This window comes from Miniopterus schreibersii, assembly GCF_964146895.1.
Source record: "Miniopterus schreibersii genome assembly, chromosome: 4".
In the NCBI taxonomy this organism is placed as follows: domain Eukaryota; kingdom Metazoa; phylum Chordata; class Mammalia; order Chiroptera; family Miniopteridae; genus Miniopterus; species Miniopterus schreibersii.
Window position 1 is genome coordinate 48632110 of NC_138105.1, and position 23540 is coordinate 48655649.

General features: G+C 35.5%; 1 protein-coding gene across 2 annotated transcripts in view; it reads right to left on the minus strand.

Annotated features, from left to right (window-relative positions):
- Positions 1-1953: 1953 nt before the first annotated feature.
- Positions 1954-23540, minus strand: part of KLHL2 (kelch like family member 2) — an 80729-nt gene continuing 59142 nt past the window's right edge. For both annotated transcript variants that reach the window (XM_081136742.1, XM_081136741.1), the window contains 8 exons: positions 22473-22622; positions 17276-17393; positions 11928-12125; positions 11393-11494; positions 9984-10112; positions 7497-7637; positions 4214-4357; positions 1954-3069 (listed from right to left, as the gene is read on the minus strand). In XM_081136742.1, the coding sequence (XP_080992868.1) occupies positions 3041-3069; positions 4214-4357; positions 7497-7637; positions 9984-10112; positions 11393-11494; positions 11928-12125; positions 17276-17393; positions 22473-22622 (1011 nt within the window). In that variant the 3' untranslated portion in view covers positions 1954-3040. The remainder of the gene's footprint in view (positions 3070-4213; positions 4358-7496; positions 7638-9983; positions 10113-11392; positions 11495-11927; positions 12126-17275; positions 17394-22472; positions 22623-23540) is intronic.

The window sequence follows — 23540 nt, forward strand, 5'->3', positions numbered from 1 at the left end:
TTTACCCTAATAGATTTTAACAAAAGCTTAAAATTTTTTAGATAAATCTTTAATTGATAGATTCATGGAACATTAGTGTTTTGGAAGTGATCAGGAAAAATAACGCCACACATTTTTCTTGGTGCCACTATCAGAAATAGCTAGCAGTGCTCCAAGTTCATTAGACTCTCAACATGTTTGTTGACAATGGACATGCTTGGAGCCACACTATGGCAGGTTTGTTGACAACGGACATGCTTGGAGCCACACTATGGCAGAAATTCATGTTTTCGTAAGGTGAGCATAGGCTTTCTTCTTTTTGATTAAATTGTTCGTATTTCCAATTACAACGGAAAATTCAACGAAGTATTAAATGTGGTTCTATGTTAACGTAAAATAAGTTAGTGCTTACTTAGGGCTGTTGGTTTGGGGGGAAATGGGGAGTACTAATGGGTATGGAGTTTGAGGGATGATGAAAATGTCCTAAACTGTGACGGTTGCAGTTCTGTAAACACACTAAATCCATTGAACTGTACACCTTAAATGGGTGAATTGTATGGTATGTGAATTATATCTCACTCAACGAAGCTATTGTAAAAAAAATTTTTTAATGGTACAGATAAAAAAGAAAATTGGAGGAAAACATGTACTGTATTTGAGGTGGTAGGATTATGAGTGATTAAATTCTACTTTCCTGTATTTTTCAGTTATGGTATATATTACTTTTATAAGAAAATAAGCCTGTTTTAAAAGAAGAAAAAAACCTGAGATAATTACATTAGTTGACCTATTGAATTTAGTACTTTCTATTTAAGCGCTATTGAAATTTGTATGTGGAAAATGAAGATTTGGTTCTCGGCATACTTGATGTTGGATTATCTATTTCTGGAGCAATTGATCAATGGGTTGTTACTTCTTTCTCATCTATTGTACCAGGATACAGTTCAGACTGTTTAGGTGTGGTTAAAGGTGATGGAATTTTGGAAATAGTTTTATAAAATCCCTTTGGTGGTTAGAATATGTTCTGTGAAGTGCTCATCCCTTCCTACTCCAAACACCTCTGCAATGAACTGAATGTTTATGTCTCCCCCAAATTCAACATAGGAATTTTGGGGAGACATAATTCCCAAAGTAATAGTATGAGGACGTGGGGCCTTTTGGAGGTGATTGGGTCAGGAATGGGATTAGTGCTCCTATGAAAGAGACCAAAGAGAGAGAGAAGACATGTGAATACACAGTGAAAAGACAGTCTATGAACCAGGAAGCGAGTTCTCACTAGACACTGAATCTGCTGGTGCCTTGATCTTGAAATTCTCAGCTTCCAGAACTGGGAGAAATAAAATTTTTGTTGTTATATATAAAAAACAAATATGGTTCTATGTTTAAATGTGAATACTCTATATTAAAGAGAAAGAAATTGTATCAGAGGTATAATTCTTTCCTCCCAACTGTTCTGGCAACAGCTCATGCTAAACCTTTTAAATTCCTCTCCTGAAGAACAGCAACCATATCCCATCACCTCCTGTCCTCCTCCTTCCCTCTTCTGGCCCTCTCTTGTGTCCAGCACCTCACCTGTCCACATCACTCTCCAATTCCCATTTCCTTAATTCCTTTTACTTTGTATCAAAATCACAATTTATTTCTCAGTTGTTTTAGAGTGGGTATTTTTTCTTTGACGTTTTGGTCCAATGTTATTTGTGTGTCCTGCCCATATAGGGACAGAGGAATAAAAAAACTTAAAATTTCACCAATCCTTGGGAGATTTTTCCTTGATGGTTCGGGTATCTTTTTCTTGGAGAACAATTTTCAGTGACTTCAGTTATTGATTTAACAGACTTGCCTTAGAGGTCACTTTGGCAAGAAATAAAAAATACTGATTTGTGAAGTTAGAAAATGCAAATTTTACAAAAGAATAGAAAAACTGAACAGATAACTTTCCTAAATAGATAAAAATCAAGGACAATGTAAAACAAATAATATACAAACGTTTATTCAAAGATAATTCCAGAAAGACATGTTTTGGTCATTTTTAAAGTGAGATTAATTGAAGATCTCAGAAAAATTGTATCTGATCAACGCACATGGCTACTCACAGAAAGTTCTCTCTTCTGTTAATAGCAGCTAAATTTATACACACGGAAAAAATTCTTAAGACCATGCAAATTCAGTTGAATTCCATACATTCATTATATTCATCAGAAACCTGCTGTAATGATCATGCCAAAGGGTTACTTTAAGAAAAAAATAAAAAGTATACACCAAAACATGACCAAGATTAAACCAAAGGAAATAATAAATAAGCATAATTTACATTTTATTTTTAAAAAGTTTGGCATCACACATATTCAAGTGTGTTACACCATGTTCATTCCTCAGAAGTGGCATTTTAAAGTGTTAAGCATTGTTAAATATCAAAAAATACAACTCTGTTTTACAATGTAGTACTGGCATAATTCAAAGTACTGTGCCAATTATAAATAGTATAATCAAGTTTCAAACATCTTTTCAAACCTATTTAAAGGAAAGCATATAGACACACAGTTATATGCACACCATTTATTATACTCATGTAATCAAAGATATTTTATAAAAGCAAACAGTTTTATCCCTCAATTAGTTTATATACTTACACAGATTTGAATACCTGCTCGAAGATTCTCAGTTCCTGTGTATACAGATTTTCCGGAGGAACCGAGAGAGAGAAAATTAATTTACAGCAACACACGTTACTTTACCCTCCTCCACAAAATGATCCAGTTGTTCAAGGTCAGTAACTAGTCTTTATGAAAGCAACTGCTGTCTAAAGACTGACGAGCAAGTACTGCAGTCCAGGTTTCTTATTAAAATTCAGTCAGCTGCTGCTCATTGCAGAAAAAGCCTACACGGTGCTTCTACCAAAAATAATCTTCAGAATCTGAGGCCTATAAAGGCAGACGATCTTATCTTCTGCAGAGACTTAAAGTGCAGCTACAAGTGGAGAAGTGCTAGATTCTCAGTCACTTCCGAAATACTTGTTGAAGTCTGTTCCTCATGTATAAATATGCTGAAAATGTCCTCAGGCTCATAATGGTTTATCAATAACTGTGACCCCTGAGCAAAGAAATGAAGAAATAAAACAGAAGGTACAGGCAGCATTCTGCATATCTGAGAAAATACTGAGTTCTTCATTTTATTAAGCAACAGGGACTGGACAAATCATGGTGTATCAAAAGTACTATCATTTTAACCTAAATGAAAGTGAAATCTGTTTATAGACCAAAACATCAGACTATTTAATCCAGATTACTCTTTTGCTCTTTGCAGTTACAATTAAGGAAAAATAATTTTACTCAGGAAATACTAAAATCCATCTAATACTCAAAGGGGCACAAAGAAAATTTCAGAGGTGGTAACTATTTTCGTTATCTTGACTGTGGTGATGGTTTCATGGGTATATATATGTCAAAAATAACAACTGTATCCTTAAATATATGCTATTTATTCTATGTCAGTTATATCTCAATCAGACTGTTAAAAAATTTTTCCTAACTTTCAGCCATGTTATTCTGGGATCCTATTGTATATTATTCTATTAGGTGTTGTTCTGGATGATACATAAACAATAGTGATGGTTAATTAGTATAAACTTCTTTTTTCTCCACAATTGGATCAATATTAGAATGTTACTGAAACATTCTAATATTTAAAGCAATATTAATTTCTATCAGAATAATTATAACATACAATTTTAAAGACTCATCATTAAGTTTATTAAAGAGAATTACCATTTCTCTTACTTTAAGAGGATGGATGAAAATTATATTTTATAATTCAACCAGTGCTATGCTTAAGTAAGAAAAATTACTCCACAGCCTCAGTATAATACTATCATAGGAGCCCTGCCAGAGGGGTGTTGTAGGGGGTCATACTTTTTGTATATCTGAGTAATGAAAGCCTTGCTACATAGTGAATTCCACTCCACTGCATACAGATATTAGCCATGGTAAGTTCACTATATGATCCTGCGCTGGAAAGATTTGTGATTTCACATATAAATGACTGTAGAATGACAAAAGAATACTACTGCTTTATTTCAGAAAATACATAACCAATATTGTTTTAAGAACAAGAAATAAAATATACTTTGGAAAAGACTTTCTTCTTATAACAGAAAAACATTCTTAATGTAAAAATCATAATGATGTAATTTTTTATACTGTAATAGAAGCCTGTAAGAAAATCAGACAATTATTACCTGCATAACTTCTCCCTGTGCTCATACAAGATGACACAACTGTCCATTTATCAGTTGTTGGGTTATAATATTCTACCGATGCCAAGTTACAGGAACCATCATCCCCTCCAACTACATATAGCAGACCATTGACAGCACAAACACCTTTAAAAAAATCAGAGAAAAAAACAATTATTTTTAAAATTTGGATGAATATGAATATCCCTACACATATTTGGTGAGGTGATCAAGAGACACATTCTTAAAAGAGGCAAGAAAAGAGATGGTGAACAGAGAAGGAATTGTTTTTATATGGGAGAGTCTAATACCACTTCTAAGCTCCTACTGGTGTCATTTATGCAGTAGCTGCTTTATTTTTGCATTACTTTACTTAATCTTCACAATAACCTTACTTTATAGGTTAGAAACTATTTTAATCCACTTTTTTTTAAATTGAAAAATTAAAGGTCAAATAAGTTTAGTAACTCAAAGTCAACTTCTTAGTGAAACCTAAGGAAAAACTATACAGGGTGTCCCCCCAAAATGTATACACACTTAAACAGCTGATAACACACTTAATTTTCACTCCTTTTCAGGTCTGATTCAAAATAATGGGTAAAGCCAGACTAAGCTTTGACAAAGAAAATTTATCCACTAGACTTTTTTATGAGGATACATAAAAGATAAAGTTTATGGTACAAACCCAGCAACAGTTGATGAATTGAGGGTGGAAAAATACCGAACAAAATGATTCTTGATATTTGCGATTCCATTGCCTTGCATTATCAGCAGTGCCTGGACCAGAATGGTCATCATTTTGAAAACAGACATTGGCCAAAATAAGTATTCATTTCTGTAGATTCTTTAAAATTTTCTAAATGAATTGTATGTTAATAAACACTGACTTTATAATGATTCAAAGTGTGTATACATTTTTTTGGGATACCCTATATTATAATAGAAGATAAAAATGATTCTGAATTTTAATTACTATACTGACTGATTAACTATTTTATCTCCTTCAAAAGAAGAGAGCAATATTATTTATTTCATTATTATTAGAGTAACTCATGGCCTGTTTTTTGCAAAAATTCAAAACATCTAAAAAACTATAAAGAAGAAAAGATCACCTCTAATCCTATACGGCTTAGAATAATGACCATTGAAATTGTGATCTCTACTCTTGCCAACTGTTTTCTATGCATATATATTCAGACACTTCTATTTTAACCCCAAAGAGCTCATAATATACATGCTACTTTATTACTCACCCACTCCCACCAAACAATATACCTTGGACATCTCCCTAAGTTAGTAAATATAGATCTCCATACTTTTAAGTGACCGCATAGTATTCCATGTATGATAATACCATAATTTTATTAGTTGCCTTTGATGGACATCAACATTTTTTTACTAATGGATATTAAGTTATTCTTAGTTTTTTTCTCTTATCAATGATGTTGCAATGAATAAGGATCTCTCTTGCATACTTTTTTTCATCCTTGTGCAACTATTTTCTTAATATAATTTTTACCAAAAAATTGCTGATTTAAAAGATGAACACCTTTATTTCCATATTTTTATAAAGCATATTTAATAATTCTAAACAAGATTCAGATCTATTATGAACTGGTACTAGAGGGCATCAAAAAATCCAGAAGGATGCTACCACATACTGGTCTCTGTAGTTCCCTACATAGTTTTGCTGGCGTAATTAACAGACGCTTGCAGATTTTTAACATAACAAAATAATGAGCCAATTCTATATACAGCATTTAAAGGTGCACTAGCAACCTTGCAAATGGAGTGGATCTTTCCTACTCAAACTCAACTGTGTTACTATTTTAGTTTCTTGACAGGAGCAAATTCATACCATTTTAAAGTAGTTCAAATACTTGAAAAGCAAGAGCAGGGCAATGATTGCTCTACATATGTCCTTATTCTTTTGGCTAGCAGAAATAAGCTTATTTTGATTTGAAAATTAAACATGAGTAGAGGGAAAAAGTAAGAATATTCCAACCTTTAGGAAAATAGTAACAAAAGTTCAAATTGCAAATAAATGTCCTCATCCAGGGAAGGCACATGCACATATTACTGTGATTTTTCTAACTTAGTATGTATGGGGGGTCAAGCACGCATTCTACCTACGGCCCAGATGTGTGGGTCTTACCATGTTTCCAGACTATCTACAGCTGAGAGGTTTCTAGGACCTCACCAAATACAAATGATTGAATGAGATGCAAGTTCATGGAGAATTAATATTAAATTCTGTTCTGTTGTTGACAGTTCTTGCAGTCCCACGTATTTAGTTTCCCGTGGTAATCACGTTTAAATTAAAGAGACATTAAGAAGGGCATTTTGGCCCGGCCAGGCGTGACTCAGCGGTTGAGTGTTGACCTGTGATCCAGGCAGTCGGGGTTCGATTCCCAGTCAGGGCACATGCCCGGGTTGTGAGCTCAATCAATGACTCTCTCATCATTGATTTTCTATCTCTCTTTCTCCCTCTCCTTTCCTCTCTCTGAAATCAATAAAGATATAAAAAAAGAAAGAAAAAGAAGGGCATTTTGGGGGACATGGAGCATGTATCTTGTAACATCATCCAATGGTGTACAGTGAATTTGAGAAACATCACGAACTTATTTTGGACTATGGGAAACAACATGAAGGTAATGGCATTTTAAAGAAGAAAAGCATTCCCCAAAAGACTGGCTTTCCTGAATCTATTTTCCATTTCCATTACCCATCCATGGATTTTCTTTTCAAGGAGTTAGTTTACTAATCTTGAAGACCTCAACTTTCTTAAAATTATTTGTCGTTCTTTTAGCTTTTCCGTTTCCTAGAAATCCTGTGTATTAGATTAGGGTTAGCTTCCCCTCCAGATTCAGATAAATACTAGCTTTTTAATCAGGTATAAATATCTACTCAACTAGACTAAATTCCCTGAGAACTGGAATCTCTAGATGTGATACATGGTAGGCACTCAAAAATGTTTGGAGTAAGAATAAATGAATTCAAGTGTCGAATAAAGAGGACTCTTCTCCTAATTTAGTCTCTACATTCATCACCAAAAATAGCCACTAGGAGAAACTGTAGGTTAACTGAAGTGTCACAACAACCTGCTACATTCTAGACACTATACTAAGCATTCACTATATAGAATTATTATATAAGATTCTGCCTTTAAAGACCTAGTCCATTAGAGAAGCCAGATCAGTAAAAGAACAATGGAAATACACAAGTATACTAGTAAAACTGTAAATACAATTCATATAAATTTTACAGTTGTAAACTAGAAAGATACCTGCATTTCTTCTGCACATGTTCATATCTGCAACCTGTCTCCATGTATTGGTGGTGGGATCATACACTTCAACACTTTTTCTTACTAAAGGGCCATCATGACCCCCTACAGCATACAATAAGTTGTTTAACACACCAACACCTATAAAACAGAAAGAGCCAAACTTTAGTAGAATAAAAGGGGCGAGAAATTTATAACATATTACGTTTATTCAAATGACTTATAACTAAAACTTTTGAAATTATTACTCATGGTAAAAGTAAGTGGATATTAAAAAAAAGAAAGTGAATATTAAAAGCAACCTGCCCTAGCCTGTTTGGCTCAATGGTTAGAGCATCAGCCCGCAGACTGAAGGGTCCCAGGTATGATTCCGGCCAAGGGCATGTACCTCGGTTGCAGGCTCAATCCCCGGCCACAGACAGCACGCGAGTGGGAGGTAACCAATCACTGTCTCTCTCTCTCACACTGATGTTTCTGTTTCTCTCTCTTTCTTCCCCCCCCCCCACCCCATTCTCTCTGAAAAGCAATGGAAAAAATATCCTCGGGTGAGGATTAAAAAAAACAAAACAAAAAAGTATACAACCTAAGAAAGGGAAATGAATAGAATGGACAAATGAGCATCTCAATAAGAACTATTATTTTAAAAAGAGAGGCATGTCAAATAGAATAAAAATCATAGGTAGGTGAAACAGAGAGGGAAGGCTATTAATCGTTTTGAAAACAACTTTCATGATAAAAGCAAACCAATAAATACTGTGGAGGAGAAACTGTTCCCAGATGTGACCGATGCTGGACCCCTCTAGCCAGAACAGAGATTACTTCTTGTAAATTCCTTCAGGGACTGCTGACCTCTCCCCTACACCCCAAATGTGCCGGAACATGTCTTTGCGGCACCCCAAGCAAGCACATAAAGCATTTTCTCCTTATAGCGGTGGGTCACACCCCACTAATCCTATCCATCCTGCCCTGTCCTATATAACCCCTTGGCACCTGCCATGTGGCAAGGAGGATATTCACGTCCTCTTGCTGCAGCCCAAGATGCACCTTGTATATAAGTTCCCTTAATAAACTCAAAACGTAATGCTGGTGGTATCAACCTCTTTCTTTGGTCTTTCAGCCCTAGGAAATTTTACATAACAAGTATTAAAGCACAAAATTTGTAAGAAATGGATATGAAGAAACTTGATTATTAAGCAAGTTCCTTAATAAGCACTAAAAACAATAAACTAAAAGAAATGCCAAACAATGTAAATAATTAAATGAAACAGAGAAGCCTTTAATACAGCACTTAGAAATTTTACCAAGTGAAAATTTAAGTGCAGCTACCAACCACTACCTGCGTAATTCAAAAGACTTTTTTTTTATTTTTAGTTTAAAGTGAAAGTGGGGTCATTAGCAAAGCAGTGAGATAGAAAATGGGCTACTCCACAAAGTATCCCTCTCCTTTAGTGGAATTTGCTTCTTTTATTGAGGTCCATTTTTAGGGGGTAGGTTATTCAGTAAGGAGGGAGAATATTCAGAATCTTCCCAGGCAAAGAGTAGAGATTTCTCAGAGACGCTCCATGGACAGTTTTGTGTCCTTATATGGGCTTTCCGTTTCTGATCATCTCAGCTCAGGGTGTGTCTTTTAGCATATTAATGTATTACAATGAGTGTATAATGAGGTTAGGTTATCATTAGGTGAAATTAGTTGCCATGTTGGATTGACCAGGTCTCTGCCAGTTTTAAGCCATAAATCCATTGGGGGTGATCTTAGTTATCTTCTTGACAGTTCCTGCAACTTTTATTGAGTGCAGCTGTCTCTCACCACATACCCTATCTCAGAAAGAGTAAGTGCTGCCCGGCCGGGCGTGGCTCAGCGGTTGAGCGTCGACCTGGGATCCGGGCGATCGGGGTTCAATTCCTGGTCAGGGCACATGCCCAGGTTGTGGGCTTGATCAATGACTCATCATTGATGTTTCTATCTCTCTCTCTCCATCTCCTTTCCTCTCTCTGGAATCAATAAAGATATATTTAAAAAAAAAAAAAGAAAGAGTAAGTGCTAAATTGCTACAGTTCCCAGTTCACATAGGGAGGCTGGTGGGCAGCATTTGTATAGCTGCCAACACTACAGGCCCTGGTTTATAGCACTGGGTTCACACGGCCCAGGCAGGGGAGGGACAGCAGTTTCACTGTGGGTGTGACAACACACAGTCTGGAATACTTCACCTTGCATCGGGTTACCTGGATGTCGTCAGGGCTCTTAAGGAGAACTTCCAGCAGGTGTGGGCTACTTGGTCCATACATAAGTAACCTGCAATTTCTTTCACATTATGTATTACTGAAAGCCAATCATATTCTTATTAAAATGTCAAAAGACATTTTAACAGTTATTAGAATCAGTATATATTTTCTGAAAGCATAAAGAAATGTCAATGAATCATTTCACTTGTTTAACTCTTTTCCATCATTTTTGTGCTTCAATTACTAAATGAGGTTCCCATTCACCTGCTCCGCTCCGCCTGGTACTCATTTCCGCTATATAGGTCCACTCGTTTGTTGTAGCGTTATAGCATTCTACGGTGCTCAGACACTGACGTGAAGCTCCATCATAACCGCCTACAGCATACAGCAAACCTAAACATGGGATCACAAAGGAAGCCACATTCATTAAAAGTTATTTTTTCAAGTCAGAAGATAATATATTTTCCTCCCTGGTAGCAGAATTTCCTTTAAAGTGTTACTAGTTTTTATGGACTATTAAAATCTTGCCTAATGGTGATATGCAGAGTTACCAAATCACACTATGAAGAACTGCAGGGTATATATATTGATATTAATTTAACATTTTCATCAATAATCTGACTGACAGAACAGAAAGTACACTCATTATGTCTTTGGATAACACTATTTGGTAAGTAAACACCCTGGAAAAAAGAATTAAAGATCAAAGTCATCTTAGTAAATTTAAAAAAAAAAAAGTTAAACCAAGAGTTAGTAACAGTGTACAATGAAATATTACTTGGCAATAAAAGGAAATAAGGTACCAGTAAATGCTACAGCACCAATGAACCCTGAAAACATTATGCTAAGTCAAAGAAGCCAGTCATAAAGGACAACATACTGCGAAATGTCTAGAAATAGGAAATTTATATAGAGACAGAAAGTAGAGTAGTGGCTGTTGATGGCAGGGGAGGATGGGGTGACAGCTAAGGGGAACAGGGCTGGTTTTGGGGGTAATAAAAATGTTCTAAAATGAATTGTGATTGATACACACTGAATCATACACTTTAACTGGATGAATTGCATGGCATGTAATTTCTCTCTCAATAAAGCTGTTGAGAAAAAAAGTGCAGAGAATTATACCCACAGTGGGGAGGGCATGGCAACCCACAAATTTACCCAAGCAAAAAAAAAAAATCACAACAAAAAAATACTTATAGCCTTTCTTAAACTCTGTTGGGGGACAAAGTGGAATATAAAAAATTAATTGTGGCAACCCATCACTTAAATGTTAAATAGCCCTTCTTCAGATATAAAATTTTGCATATACGCCATATGATTTGTTCCCCCCAACAGTGTATTAATATCAGTTAACAGTTTTATATAGGTTACACATGCAGAGAAACAGAGAAAGAGACAGGAGAAAGAAGACAGAGGGAGAGAAGGAGGGTAAGAGGGAGTAAGAGGCTAGAGTGAGAGAGGGAGAAGCTTATATAGGTTAGTTTTTATAAACAAGCTAATTTTTTTAAAAGGTTAATTAAAATTTTACAATAACTACTATGTTCCCTTTTTAAATGATCGCTTGCTTGCCCACTTAGAAGACTAGTGTTTAGATTATTGGAAGAATCACTCCTAACAATCAAGAAGCCACATGTACCTGGAAATGTTCACCTGCAGGAAGCGTCAGCACCTACCTCCAACGACACCGACACCAACACTGCTCCTCCTCGTGTTCATGGGAGCCACATGAAACCACTCGTTAGACTTTATGTTATATGCTTCTACAGATGATAAACCTATAATGAAGCACAATGTTCTTCATTTCCTCCTCTAAAAAATGTAAGGTGATTGCTCCTTTATATATATATTATTAGGGAACAATACTTCAGGTATGTTAACTGGATTAAAATTAAAAAATAATGGAATGTAAACATATCAATTAAGTGATAAATAGGAAAAATTTCTTTTCCAGAGGGCTCCTATCCAAGCTATTGACATTTATTAGCTTTTTAAACTTAGTAAAATGACCAACACTAACGCATAAGAAAGAAAATTTATATACTTACCACTTATATCACTTAAAGGAATTCTTGATGGAATTTTTAAACTTGTCTTTATAATACCAGTTAAAATGCTCAGATATCTCCTAATTGTGCCATGATATGTTTTATAACTGTGATCACTATGTTAGTTCTAACAACAATGTGAAAAAAATGCAAAGGAAATCACCTGTGCTCCCATCAAAGCCTCCCACAGCATATAACAATCCATTTAATACAGCAGCCCCTAGAGTGCTTCTCCGGTCTCGCATGTTAGCAACACTGGTCCACTGATCTTTCACAGGGTCGTAGGAATCCACAGTGCGGACTCGTAAGGAGCCATTAAAGCCACCGACAGCAAAAACCAGCCCAGCCATGTAGACCATCCCTGCAAAAGAAATACAGCAGTTAATGATGAAAATGTGACCAAACTACCACGACTACCTAAAGAATGCTTTCCAATATGTCTATATCTGTTGTCAGAATATGTTATTCTTAGGAGAATCCTGAATAAATAGGTCCTAAGAAATACTATTCATTAGCAAGACTCTATAATAACTAAACTGTCCTCCCTTCTAAGATTATTAAAAAATGCAATGGCATTTTGACTCTTAAGCTTTTTCAAAGACTTATTTACAGACTTAAATAATGAGCCAACTCCTCTAACCTGTGTACTTCTCCCATGGCTTTCCATTTTAAATCTTCTACTCTACATGTTTATAATTAATTTGCAGAATGTACTCCCAGCTTGTCATGTTAGTGGGCTAAATCAGGAGTCAGTAAATTAGATCCTGTCGGCTATTTTTGTAGAACCCATGAGCTAAGGATGATTTTTACATATTTAAATGGTTAAAAAACAATTTAAAAAAAGAATGTTCTGTGACACATAAAAAATTATATGAAATTCAAGTTTCAGCATCCATAAATAAAGTTTCATTGGAACACAGCCCCACCCATTCATTTATATAGTGTCTATGGCTGTTTTCACACTACAGTGGCATTTTAGTAAGAGACCATATAACCCACAAAGCCTAAACTACTTACTCTCTGATTCTGTAAGAAAAAGTGTGCTGACTCTGGGGCTAATAAGATGTTAGGTGATCCCTAGACAGAGAAACCATAATGCTAGACTAAGGTTTTCAACCACCTTTCCACTCTTCTTAGCTTGTTCATGCTGTTGTCCTTATCTGAGAAGCTCCTCTCTTTTTTTTTTTAAAAAAAATATATCTTTATTGATTTCAGAGAGAGGAAAGGAGAGGGAGAGAGAGAGATAGAAACATCAATGATGAGAGAGTCACTGATCAAGCCCACAACCAGGGCATGTGCCCTGACCAGGAATCGAACCCCTATCGCCTGGATCCTAGGTAATGCTCAACTGCTGAGCCACGCCCGGACGGGCGAGAAGCTCCTCTCAATGCCCATTTTGTGTTTAAGTTTCAAGCCCCAGTGAAAGTTCCAAGATCTCTATGAGACCTTCTCCAAACCACTTTTGCCTGAACAAATTACGTCTAGCTCCTGAAACCCTACAGCAAACACACCTATTTAAGGTTAATAAATCTTATACAGTCCGCAATATCATTGCTTTAAATTGTTCACATTTTTGTTCTTAAATTCTGTAATGTTTATGTTGCTGGCCCAGTTTGAGGGTGGGCATTGTGCCTCCCAGTTCTCTGAATTCCTGTGGAGAAAACAGAAATCACCAGCTCTAAGTGTCTGACTAGCTCAGTGTTTTATTTCATGTCATCACTCAGGGTGTGCACCACTAGCCCCTACTGCTTTACTCTCTGGTGCTTTATCCCTCCAGTCCCCAAAACATACATGGGTGTGCAGTCCTTATGTGACATCAAGACTCTTTACAGTTCAAATGAAGCTGCCTGTGTTGGCAGCTCCCTGTCAGGGAAAGGAATGACTTTTCAGTCCCTGGTTCAATCAGGAAATGAATACTCGGGCTATTTTCTGGTAAATTGAGAATGTCTGAGGAGAGCTGTGGGCAATGCACAGTTTAAGTAGGCAGAGAACTAGCAAATGATTAAGGACAACCACATGAGCATCCCCAATAGCAAAAAATGTGGTAGACCTCCTGGGAGAGCCTGGGCGCCAGAGAGCAGTGACACAGCAAGCAGCGTATTTCAGCAAGCAGCGTAGTTCTTTATCCAAAATCGTAAGTAATACTGGGACTGTTCACTGTGGAATCTGGGCCACTGAAATATTCACTTTATTTTCTCTACAAGCAAAACAAAACTCTATCATATCTTAGTGATAGTATGGTATGCTTACCAAGTGACAATGAAAAAAAAAAAAAATGAATCAATCTACGATGTGAGATTCCCTCCACCAAGCAGTCTGGGTGGAGAGGAGTTTCAACTAGAAGAATTGATCACTCCCCAGAGTTACAGGGAACCAAAGCTCCCAGAAGTTGGAGTAGTTTAGCCAAGATTACAGTTAGTTAAAGGGCATAAGCTCTAATGTGAAGGGGGGGGGCCTGATGACATAAAAAGGGTAACATTTACTCATGAACAGTAGACTATGAAATGGGTCCAGTTACATAACTTATGGTGCAATGAAAAACTGATCCTGCAACCAGAAATCAGATATGAATTAAAAAACCAATTATAAATATCATGGAAGATTCCATATCCATCAGTAATAATAAAGATAAAATATCTAAGAACAAACTTGCCAAGAAACATACAAAACCATATGAATGTCAAAAATCTACTGAAGACATAAAGACATGAGTCCTATCACTAGTCCTATAACTGGTCCCATCACATATTAAAAACATATTATAAAGCACAATAATTAAAACTGTTTTGTTTTGATGCATGACGCAAGACAAACCAATGAAATAGAACAGAAAATTTAGAATAAAACCAAGTAAATGTAGAAATTTAGTATATCATAAAGGCAGCATTTCAAGTGACTAAAGGCAGGTAGACTAGCTTAGTCAATAAAAGGTGTTGGGCCCAGCCAGGCGTGGCTCAGCGGTTGAGCATCCACCTAGGATCTAGGCGATCGGGGTTCGATTCCGGTCAGGGCACATGCCCGGGTTGTGGGCTTGATCCCCTGTCGGGGGCATGCAGGAGGCAGCCGATCAATGACTCTCTCATCAATGATGTTTCTCTCTCTCCCTCTCCTTTCCTCTCTCTGAAATCAATAAAGATATATTTAAAATAAATAAATAAAAATAAAAGGTGTTGGGATAACTGGCTAGCCATTAAAAAACAAAATCCCCATTTTACTTTTTATGCCAAAATAAGGTCCAGATATTTTTTATATGAATATAAAAAATACAACTGTAAACATACTAGAAAAATTCATTTTTAATGTTATAGGGGAGAAGCCTGGCAGATACTACTTTAACCAAGTAATCAAGGTCAACGTCACCAGAAATAATCTTGGTAACCCCAATCTAATCATAAGAAAACATCAAACCCCAAATTGCGAGAGATTCTTCAAAATCCTTGACCAAGTACTAGTCAGAAGAATCAAGGGCAAGAAAGACAAGGAAAGACTAAGAAAATGTCACAGATCAGAGACACTAAAAAAATATGACAACAAAATGCAATGTAAGATCCTGAAACAACAGGGACATTAATGGAAAAACTGGTAGAATATGAATAAAGTCTACAGTTTAGTTAACAGTAATGTACCAATACTGATTTCTTGGTTTTACTAATTGTTTCAGTTATGCAAGACAGGAAGAGTATACCAGAAGTCACTGTACTATCATTATCATTCTTCTGTAAGTGTAAAATTATTTCAACATAAAGTTTTTTAGAAATGTTATGTACACACACACACACACAATTTTGGAGTCAGGCTTTTTTACACAAGAAACAAATCCTTTAGTCCAAAGACAAAACTCTGATATACAGTACTTCATAAAATGGTAAAAAAATGGTAAAAATTTTTACATGGCAAAAATAACTTAAGTTAAAAGAAAAAAGGTTAATACAAATAAACGTTCAAAGCACATATGATAAACAAAAAGGCTACTTTCCTTAACATATAAATATATCTGTCAAATCAATAAAACTATAATAAAATTGCAAAAAAATCATGAGCTGACAATTCAGAAAAATGTTTAACTTTTCTCCTAATAAAAGAAGTACAAACTAAAGTGAGGTTGCATTTATCACCTATTAGATTGGTAAAACCCAAAATATTTAATTACAAAGTGTTGTCAGGAATGTAAGGAGACTGGTATCCTCATATTTTAATGTTAGTGTAATAAATGGTGTATCCTCTTAGGATACCTTTTAAATTAGTAATTCCAGCTAAGATCTGGAAACAGCCCAAGTGCCCATCAGTAGATGAGTGGATAAAAAAGCTGTGGGACATTTACATCATGGAATACTACGCAGCTGTAAAGAAGAATCATCTCGTACCCTTTGGGTCAGTATGTATGGACCTGGAGAATATTATGCTAAGTGAAATAAGCCAGGCAGCGAAAGACAAATATCACATCATCTCGCTTATATGTGGAATCTAAAGAACTTAATAAACTGATGAACAGATTAGATTCAATGACATGGAAGCATAGATGAGACTGATGAATGTCAGAGGGATGGAGAAGGGCGGGTGGGTGGAGGGGGAGAGAGTAATCAAAGAATTTATATGCATATATGCACAACCCAAGGACACAGACAATGGTGGGGAGAGGGACTGGGGAGGGGGAAGGAACGGGGTGGAATGGGTCATTGGGGAGAAAAAGGGACATCTGTAATATTTTAAACAATAATAAAATTTTAAAAAATAAATTAGTAATTCCAGTTCTAGAGTTTTATCCTGCTATGACATATAAGCGTATGTACACAATGATGCATGTATTAAGAAATTCATTGTAGCACTGTTTATAACATAGTATTAAAAACAATTTTAATGTTCAATTCTAAACCAGTAAAAATTATACTACATCCAGACCCACCAAAAAATATTAGACAGCTCTTAAAGAATGAGGTAACTCTACACTGATATGTATTAATCTCCAAGATGTATTGTTAAAGTAATACTAGAGTACTACTCTCTAAAGTAATAGAGAGAAATGTTCTATTACACTAAGAATTCATTTTGCTATGGGAGCTATGAATAATGGACCCAAGTTTGTGCCCCAGGAAGGATTTTAGAGTTTTCAATTGCCTTTTCTGATTGCAGTTTTGCTAAATAAGGTCTATTTTAACAAATGCTTATAAAATGGATACCTGGAAGAGGGCAACTGTGGCTTATAGCTAAGTTGGGAATCTCTTAGAACTAAAGGTCCCAATCTAAAGAATTCTTTCTCAACATGCCAGCAAAGGTAATTAAGAAAATATCCAGCAAATCGCTAGCTACTGCACCTTACACTAGAGAATCAGAAAGATTTATAAAGATGCAGACAGAGCAGCTATCCCCATGAATGAGTTGTATGAGGCTCCTGAATTGCTGTTTAACCACATAGACAATTTATCAAAGCTTTTCTAATAAAGATTCTTCTAATTAATAAAATAAGACCTGAGAGAGAAGCTCCCAATAACCCAGCAGAAGGGAACTGCTTACCTGCCCTGCATCTCCTGGAAGGCAATTCTGCTACTTGGTGCCACCGTTCTTCTTTAAAGTCGTAGCATTCCACACTTCTGATAGCCTTTGGTGCTTGACCCCCAACCACCACCATCAACTGGAAGGGCAGAAATGTAAGCACTTGAACGAACAACCACTGCACATTGTGGAATTTAAAATGTCTTACAAAGACACTGATGTGGAGAGTGTTAGGATGAAGATGGCAGGGCGAGCTGGGGGATAACAATCACCTAATCAACATTTAATAAACATCAACAAAGGGGCACAGGTTAGAACTACAATTCTATTCTGTAGCACATTTAGTCAAAAATAAGGATTTCAGAAACTAAAATAAGTTTCTGATCCTTCAAGCAAAAGCAGTATTTAAGCCAAAAAACAGCAGGCAGTCAGCACTGGCAAGGCTGCAGTATGTCATAGGGCTTGCTATAAACCAGATCCTGACCTTGTAACTATCAAGGGATTAGATCTCCACAATCTAGGAGAGCACACAGAAGTGAAATTTGTGTTAGTGGGTAGGTGAAGTGACAAGGACAATAAGGGTATTAAAAGAAAAATGAAAGAAGGGGGGAAAAACACTATTGAAAAAGGAAGAGAAGTTGAACTGGAATTCACAAGAGAGCACAGATTCCTGGATGTCCAGTAAAAAGACCTCCCTTGATGCCCCACAAATAAACCAATAGGACAGATAATGGAAATGCTAGAAATCATAATGAATGAATAAATGCACAATAATCTAGTGCTAAGAATAAATGAGGTCTATAGGTTTCTTCAATTCAACTCAGTTCAACAACCATTTTACTAAGTGCCTATCATCTGTATTTATCCAGAACTGTGCTAGGCATTATTACACACAAGAAATATAAGACATGGTCTCTACCCCCCAAGAGTTTACAGGAGGATAAGACGCATAAAGTAATTCAAGAACAATATACAATTATATGTGACCAAAAAGCTATATGATTGCTACAGGCTTTAACTGCTACTGCTGATCAGAAAATGAAACATTGCCATAATTTGGTGAAAGCTTCCGGGAGAGGGTAGAACCTTGTGAGATAGATGTAATTTAGTAGTTAATGTGTCTTTTACTGACACATTACATACAGGAACTCTTTGGCAACACTGAAAACACAGCCTTCAAATCAGAAGAACATAAAAGTTAATGATGTCGTGTACAAAATACTGTAAAGAATGGCAAAGGACCTTGAGGGAAAGATGAGGGGATGATAGAAAAAACAGATGTTCAAAAGAAACAAAAAAATCAAGACAAACAAAAGATGGAATGACACTTACATAAAGGGGAGGCTTGCAACCTTGACTGAGCAATGACCTACCTGAACTTAGAACTACAGAAAGATGTGTACACAAAAAACACCATTCCTGAATCAGAGTAAATCCCAAGTTTCTATAAAGAAGCCTATTTTAGTAATTTATTAACTGAAGAATAGAAGGAATTTTAAAGGTCTTAAAAAGGCTAAAAATAGGCCAATTATATGATTTTTTCCCCCAGATCTGCCACTCTTCTAGTGTTGAATGAAAATAAGAGAAAGAATTAACAAAGAAATCTGCAATACCCTCCCATCCTATAGTCAAAGGGGTAAAAAAAAAAAAATCACAGAAGTAAAATACACAGTGAGATGAACCTTGTATGTAGAGATTTATGTAAGATCTACCTGTTTAAACTTCTAAACTCTGCTGGGTGTTTAAATAGTTGACAGAGGCCTGGTTATTATCTCTGATAAAGATCAACCAAAAATATTTTTGAAGGGGATACTTTTCAAAATAATCCTTGAGAAATAATACTGGTTGATTAGATTTCTTGATTCTTAAGCTTTGAATCTCATGATTTCCATGTAATAGCTCATTTTTGCAACATCAAAATGAGGATGGAAGGGAAAATGTGCTACTGAGTATAGAGAAGAGTAGTAATATCTGTCCTTCATTCACTCAAGAGAAGAAAAATGAGGTAAGGGTTTAGGACTCCAGGAGTCAGAGAGAACAGGGACAAAGAAGAATGTTTAATGGGAAGACCAGAGAGCAGGGATATTTGCATGAGATCAAGACTGCTAAAAACCACTGTGCTACTACCATCAAAAGAGGTACCCATGACTCTGACACCCCAGTTATTTGTAAGAGATACCCGATCTCATTTGAAAAACACCAAACTGCTTATGCTAATTTAAAGGAATAGAAACCTGGGAAGACCTTATGTATGAAAAAGTTAAATGTGACATGTTTAAGAAAGGCAAGGGGTAGGGAGTTAAACAAATTCAAGCGATTATCCTGAAATGTAGACCAACTGGACTTTATTCTTTTATTTTCCTCACCTAGCAAATATTAGTTTAAAAAATTGTCCCCTAAAAAAATCAAGTGCCATAATTTTCCAGTTGTAAATCTCAATAAATACCCTGAGTAAAACATAAAAAATATATACAGAGAAATAATATGATAGCAGTTGTAAAAATACAGATTCCAAAGAGAAAAAGAAGCTAACAATAAAGTACAGTAGCAAAACGTATAGTTTTTCATTATGATGTCCAAATCCAAGAGTGCCTTACACAATCCCATTACTGTTTATTGAAGATGCAAAACTAGTGTTTGAGATATAAAGAAAAATCATTCATGCAAATTAGCATGAGTCCACAGAATCAGAGCCTGATATAAAAAGTACTAAGTCACTGTTGTGGTAGAAATATTATCAAAACGTTGCAATACTTTCATTAGCACTAATGCCACAGTTTGCCTGATCTAACTTATCATTACTATAAAAAAATGCATCACTACTATGAAATATGTAAGCATAAGAAATCAATCTTTGTTTCATTCTTACCTATGTACTTAGAATTAATCTTGAATATAACCACTCTAAAATGACAAATAGTGCTGTTGAAAGAGCATCTAACCCAAGCACCTTTTCAAAAATAGATGTAGGTAAATAAATTTTGAGACGGATCATGCAAATGCAGAGTCAAAGCAATAGTGCAGCTCACTGCTCTCTGACACTTCTGCTGCTCCTCCTTCCTAGCCACCCTGAGAAGCAGAATAAAAGAGAATCTTCATGGATCAGCATAACCACCACAAAATAAAAGCTAAAGAATTGAGAGATCCAAAGGTATAATACACTTGGAAAGGCCACTCCAAAGCCACAACCAGAAAAGCCCAGAAACAATGTCAACTTAATAGACGATCACCCCTCTGCAAAGGAGAAAATCAAATGCGTGACAGGATTTTGCCAAGAACTTTAGGAGGTTTCAAAAGTGACATGTTTATTCCAGAAATTAAAAAAGAATTAGTTTTCACCCCAAAAGTCTCTGCAGCATAGCTAAGGATAAGCTAAAAATTCCAGAAGAGGGAATATACAAGTTAAGAGAGATCTTTTATAAAGATGAACTATTTTAAAAGTATTAAAGATAAAGCAAACTATTTAGAAGGAAGCTGAAAAGACTAGCATAAAAGAAATGGTCACTTAAATGAGCTAAGACTATGAACACTTTTTATAAACCTGTTTTTTTAAGAGCAAAAACTAACACCAAATAATATGGACAAATATGAAGTAATGAAGACTTATAAAGATGGCTACTTATAAAAGCAGGTAAAAGGGTATTTGGAAAATGTAAACATTTATTAAATAAGCAGACCCAGATGGCATGCATACTAAGGTGTTAAGGGAACTAGCTAATGTACTTACTGAGTCACTTACAATTATTTTTGAAAAATCTTGGAGAACTGAGGAGAGATCAGAAAATTTAAAAAAGGCAAATACCAATTTTCAAAACAGGGTAGGAAGTGAATGCCTTGTAAATACCTTTAAAGTGATAATAATTGTCAGTAAAAATTTAGAATAATTTGAGAAAAGCATTCAAACTTCTAGGATCCAACAAAATGATGAGTAACACACAGAGGGATGTTTAAAAAAATCATGCCAAATTAGAATCTACTTCATCCTGAATCTCATCAGACATTATACGCCAAATCACTTATTTTTGGCTTAGATAATATACATAATCATATGGACTGAAATTTTCTATAAATGGCCTACGTCAGTGAGTGAATATTTCAAATGCGTTGTCACCAGGGAGAGTGTTGAGGTCCATCCTAAATTAAAATATTTACTAATGATCTAAAAAAAGTAAACAGCACGCTGGCAAAATATGCTGTTAGTTCTAAATTGAGAACTATTGTTAACACTGGGCAAAACAGAAAAAAATGATACCATACTGATACAAATTTGAAGCAATTAAAAATGTAGATTCCAAAAACAAAACTTGAAAAAAACACTAAATAAAAACATTAAAGTGAAAGAATTTAAAGGACATAATTTAATGGAAAGGATTAGTAACTAAAGATGAGGTAAGAAAACAATGGATAGCAGATTCTTATTTCTTCATCCATCATTGCCCCAAACACACACAAGAGCTAAAAAATACATAAATAAAAGCATTATATCATGGATCAATCTTAGACCATACACAAAATGGCACTTAGAGTGTTGGTCTTCTAGTACCATAAAGAGGCAAAGAGAGAAGGAATTGCAAACAGAGAGACAGAACTGAGGAGTTATTCCATAAGGAAATTTTAAACAGTAAGACACGAATGGCTTCAACTAAAAATATAAAAGGTAGAATATGAAAACTTTCACACAGGAAAACATGAACACTGGAGATCTGGAAAGTCATATGGGAGATCTACACTGAAATGGTGACATACGATGTGTGGATAAACCATCAAATAGCATACAGCAGGGAATAGGATGGAAATGAACTAAAGAAGCTGCTTTATCATTCTTAGTTCTAACATGTAATTCTGTGAAATTACTTGGTTTTCAGTTATCATCCAACCCAGGTAGCTTACAAAAAAATCTTTTTTTTCTAGTTTGATTTTCCTTTCCACTATAACTAGAGGTAATAAAACTCTAAAGGGACAAAAATCAGCTGCCTTCTATTCCAGAAGAGTAACATCATGCAGCTAATAAAAATTAAATGAACCAAACAATCCCCACCCTCCAGAGACAAAATTAATAGAGAAGTTGAATTATATACACAGAAATGAATTCCTAGGTACATTGTCTGTTGCAGGGAAACTAAAACAGTAAAGCATGGAAATCCAGATGAGTAAAAATATTAACAGCCTCACTAAGAGCCTTTCGGATGAGGTAACAAGTATGAACAATAGATCCTACTTTGGGAAGGTTCATGGGTGTCCTCAGCCGGGTCCGGACACTCTTCATTAGTATACGCTGCTCTGTTGGCAGCAAATGATACTTCATGGCTTCGATGAGGTAATCTTTGCAAGCACTGCTATTCTTGACCAGTGCTTCCTCTTCCACCCTCTGTGAGAAGAAACCACACAACCCCATGAGGGGACAGCTATTTCATAATAAAACTAACAAACAATAGTAAAGAGGAGGAAAAAAGCAAGTAACTGTCCTCTCTAATTCAAACTAAAAGTTACAGTTAGAGTATCACTAAGAGAAAAATAAATGAAGCCAAAAAATGCTCAAGTATCTGGTCTGCAGAGAAAAACATGTATAAGTAATAAAGAACAGTAATGAAAATTATATACTCAATATCAGCTATAGAATAATCTTTAGATAATATTATATCCACCTATTTCTTATCTTTAAACATCAAGCTAAATAGTATGAAAAACAAGAAAAAAACGTAGCAGAGTCCTTCATGTGGGGTAGGCAATACTAATACATTAAAGGCTATGTGTTTCAAACGCAAGATGGCAAATAAAATATCCAGGAAAGGGATTAAAAATACTTTATAACAATGGGCCTACACCACAATTAAGTCTTGTCTTTGCTATCCCTGACCTCAAACGCAGAACAGGTTTTTTCTCTTCATTTTCTTAACAGCAGAGTACTAATGATTACACAGATCACAAAAAATAATGAGGCTCTGAGAAATATTTCCTCAGATGGTTTCAATTATAAAAATGTGGAAATGTTCCTAGTAGGATGATAATAATAAAAAAGGAAATTTATAATTTGTTTAGAGACTACTAAAGATCCATTTATACCTATTTATTTCAAATAACCTGGTTTTCCTCAGCTTAGAAATAAAGATAACAATCAAAGGCCTGCCACTGTGAAATTACGAAGTAGAATTAAACAGTGCTGGTATAGAATGTCAAAATGCCATTTCTGTAGGGCAATCAGAAGAGGCTATCAAAGGAAAACAAAGATGCAGAGCAGTGGGGCAGAGCCACAGGGGTTTACTTAAATGACCTCAAATACTGAGTT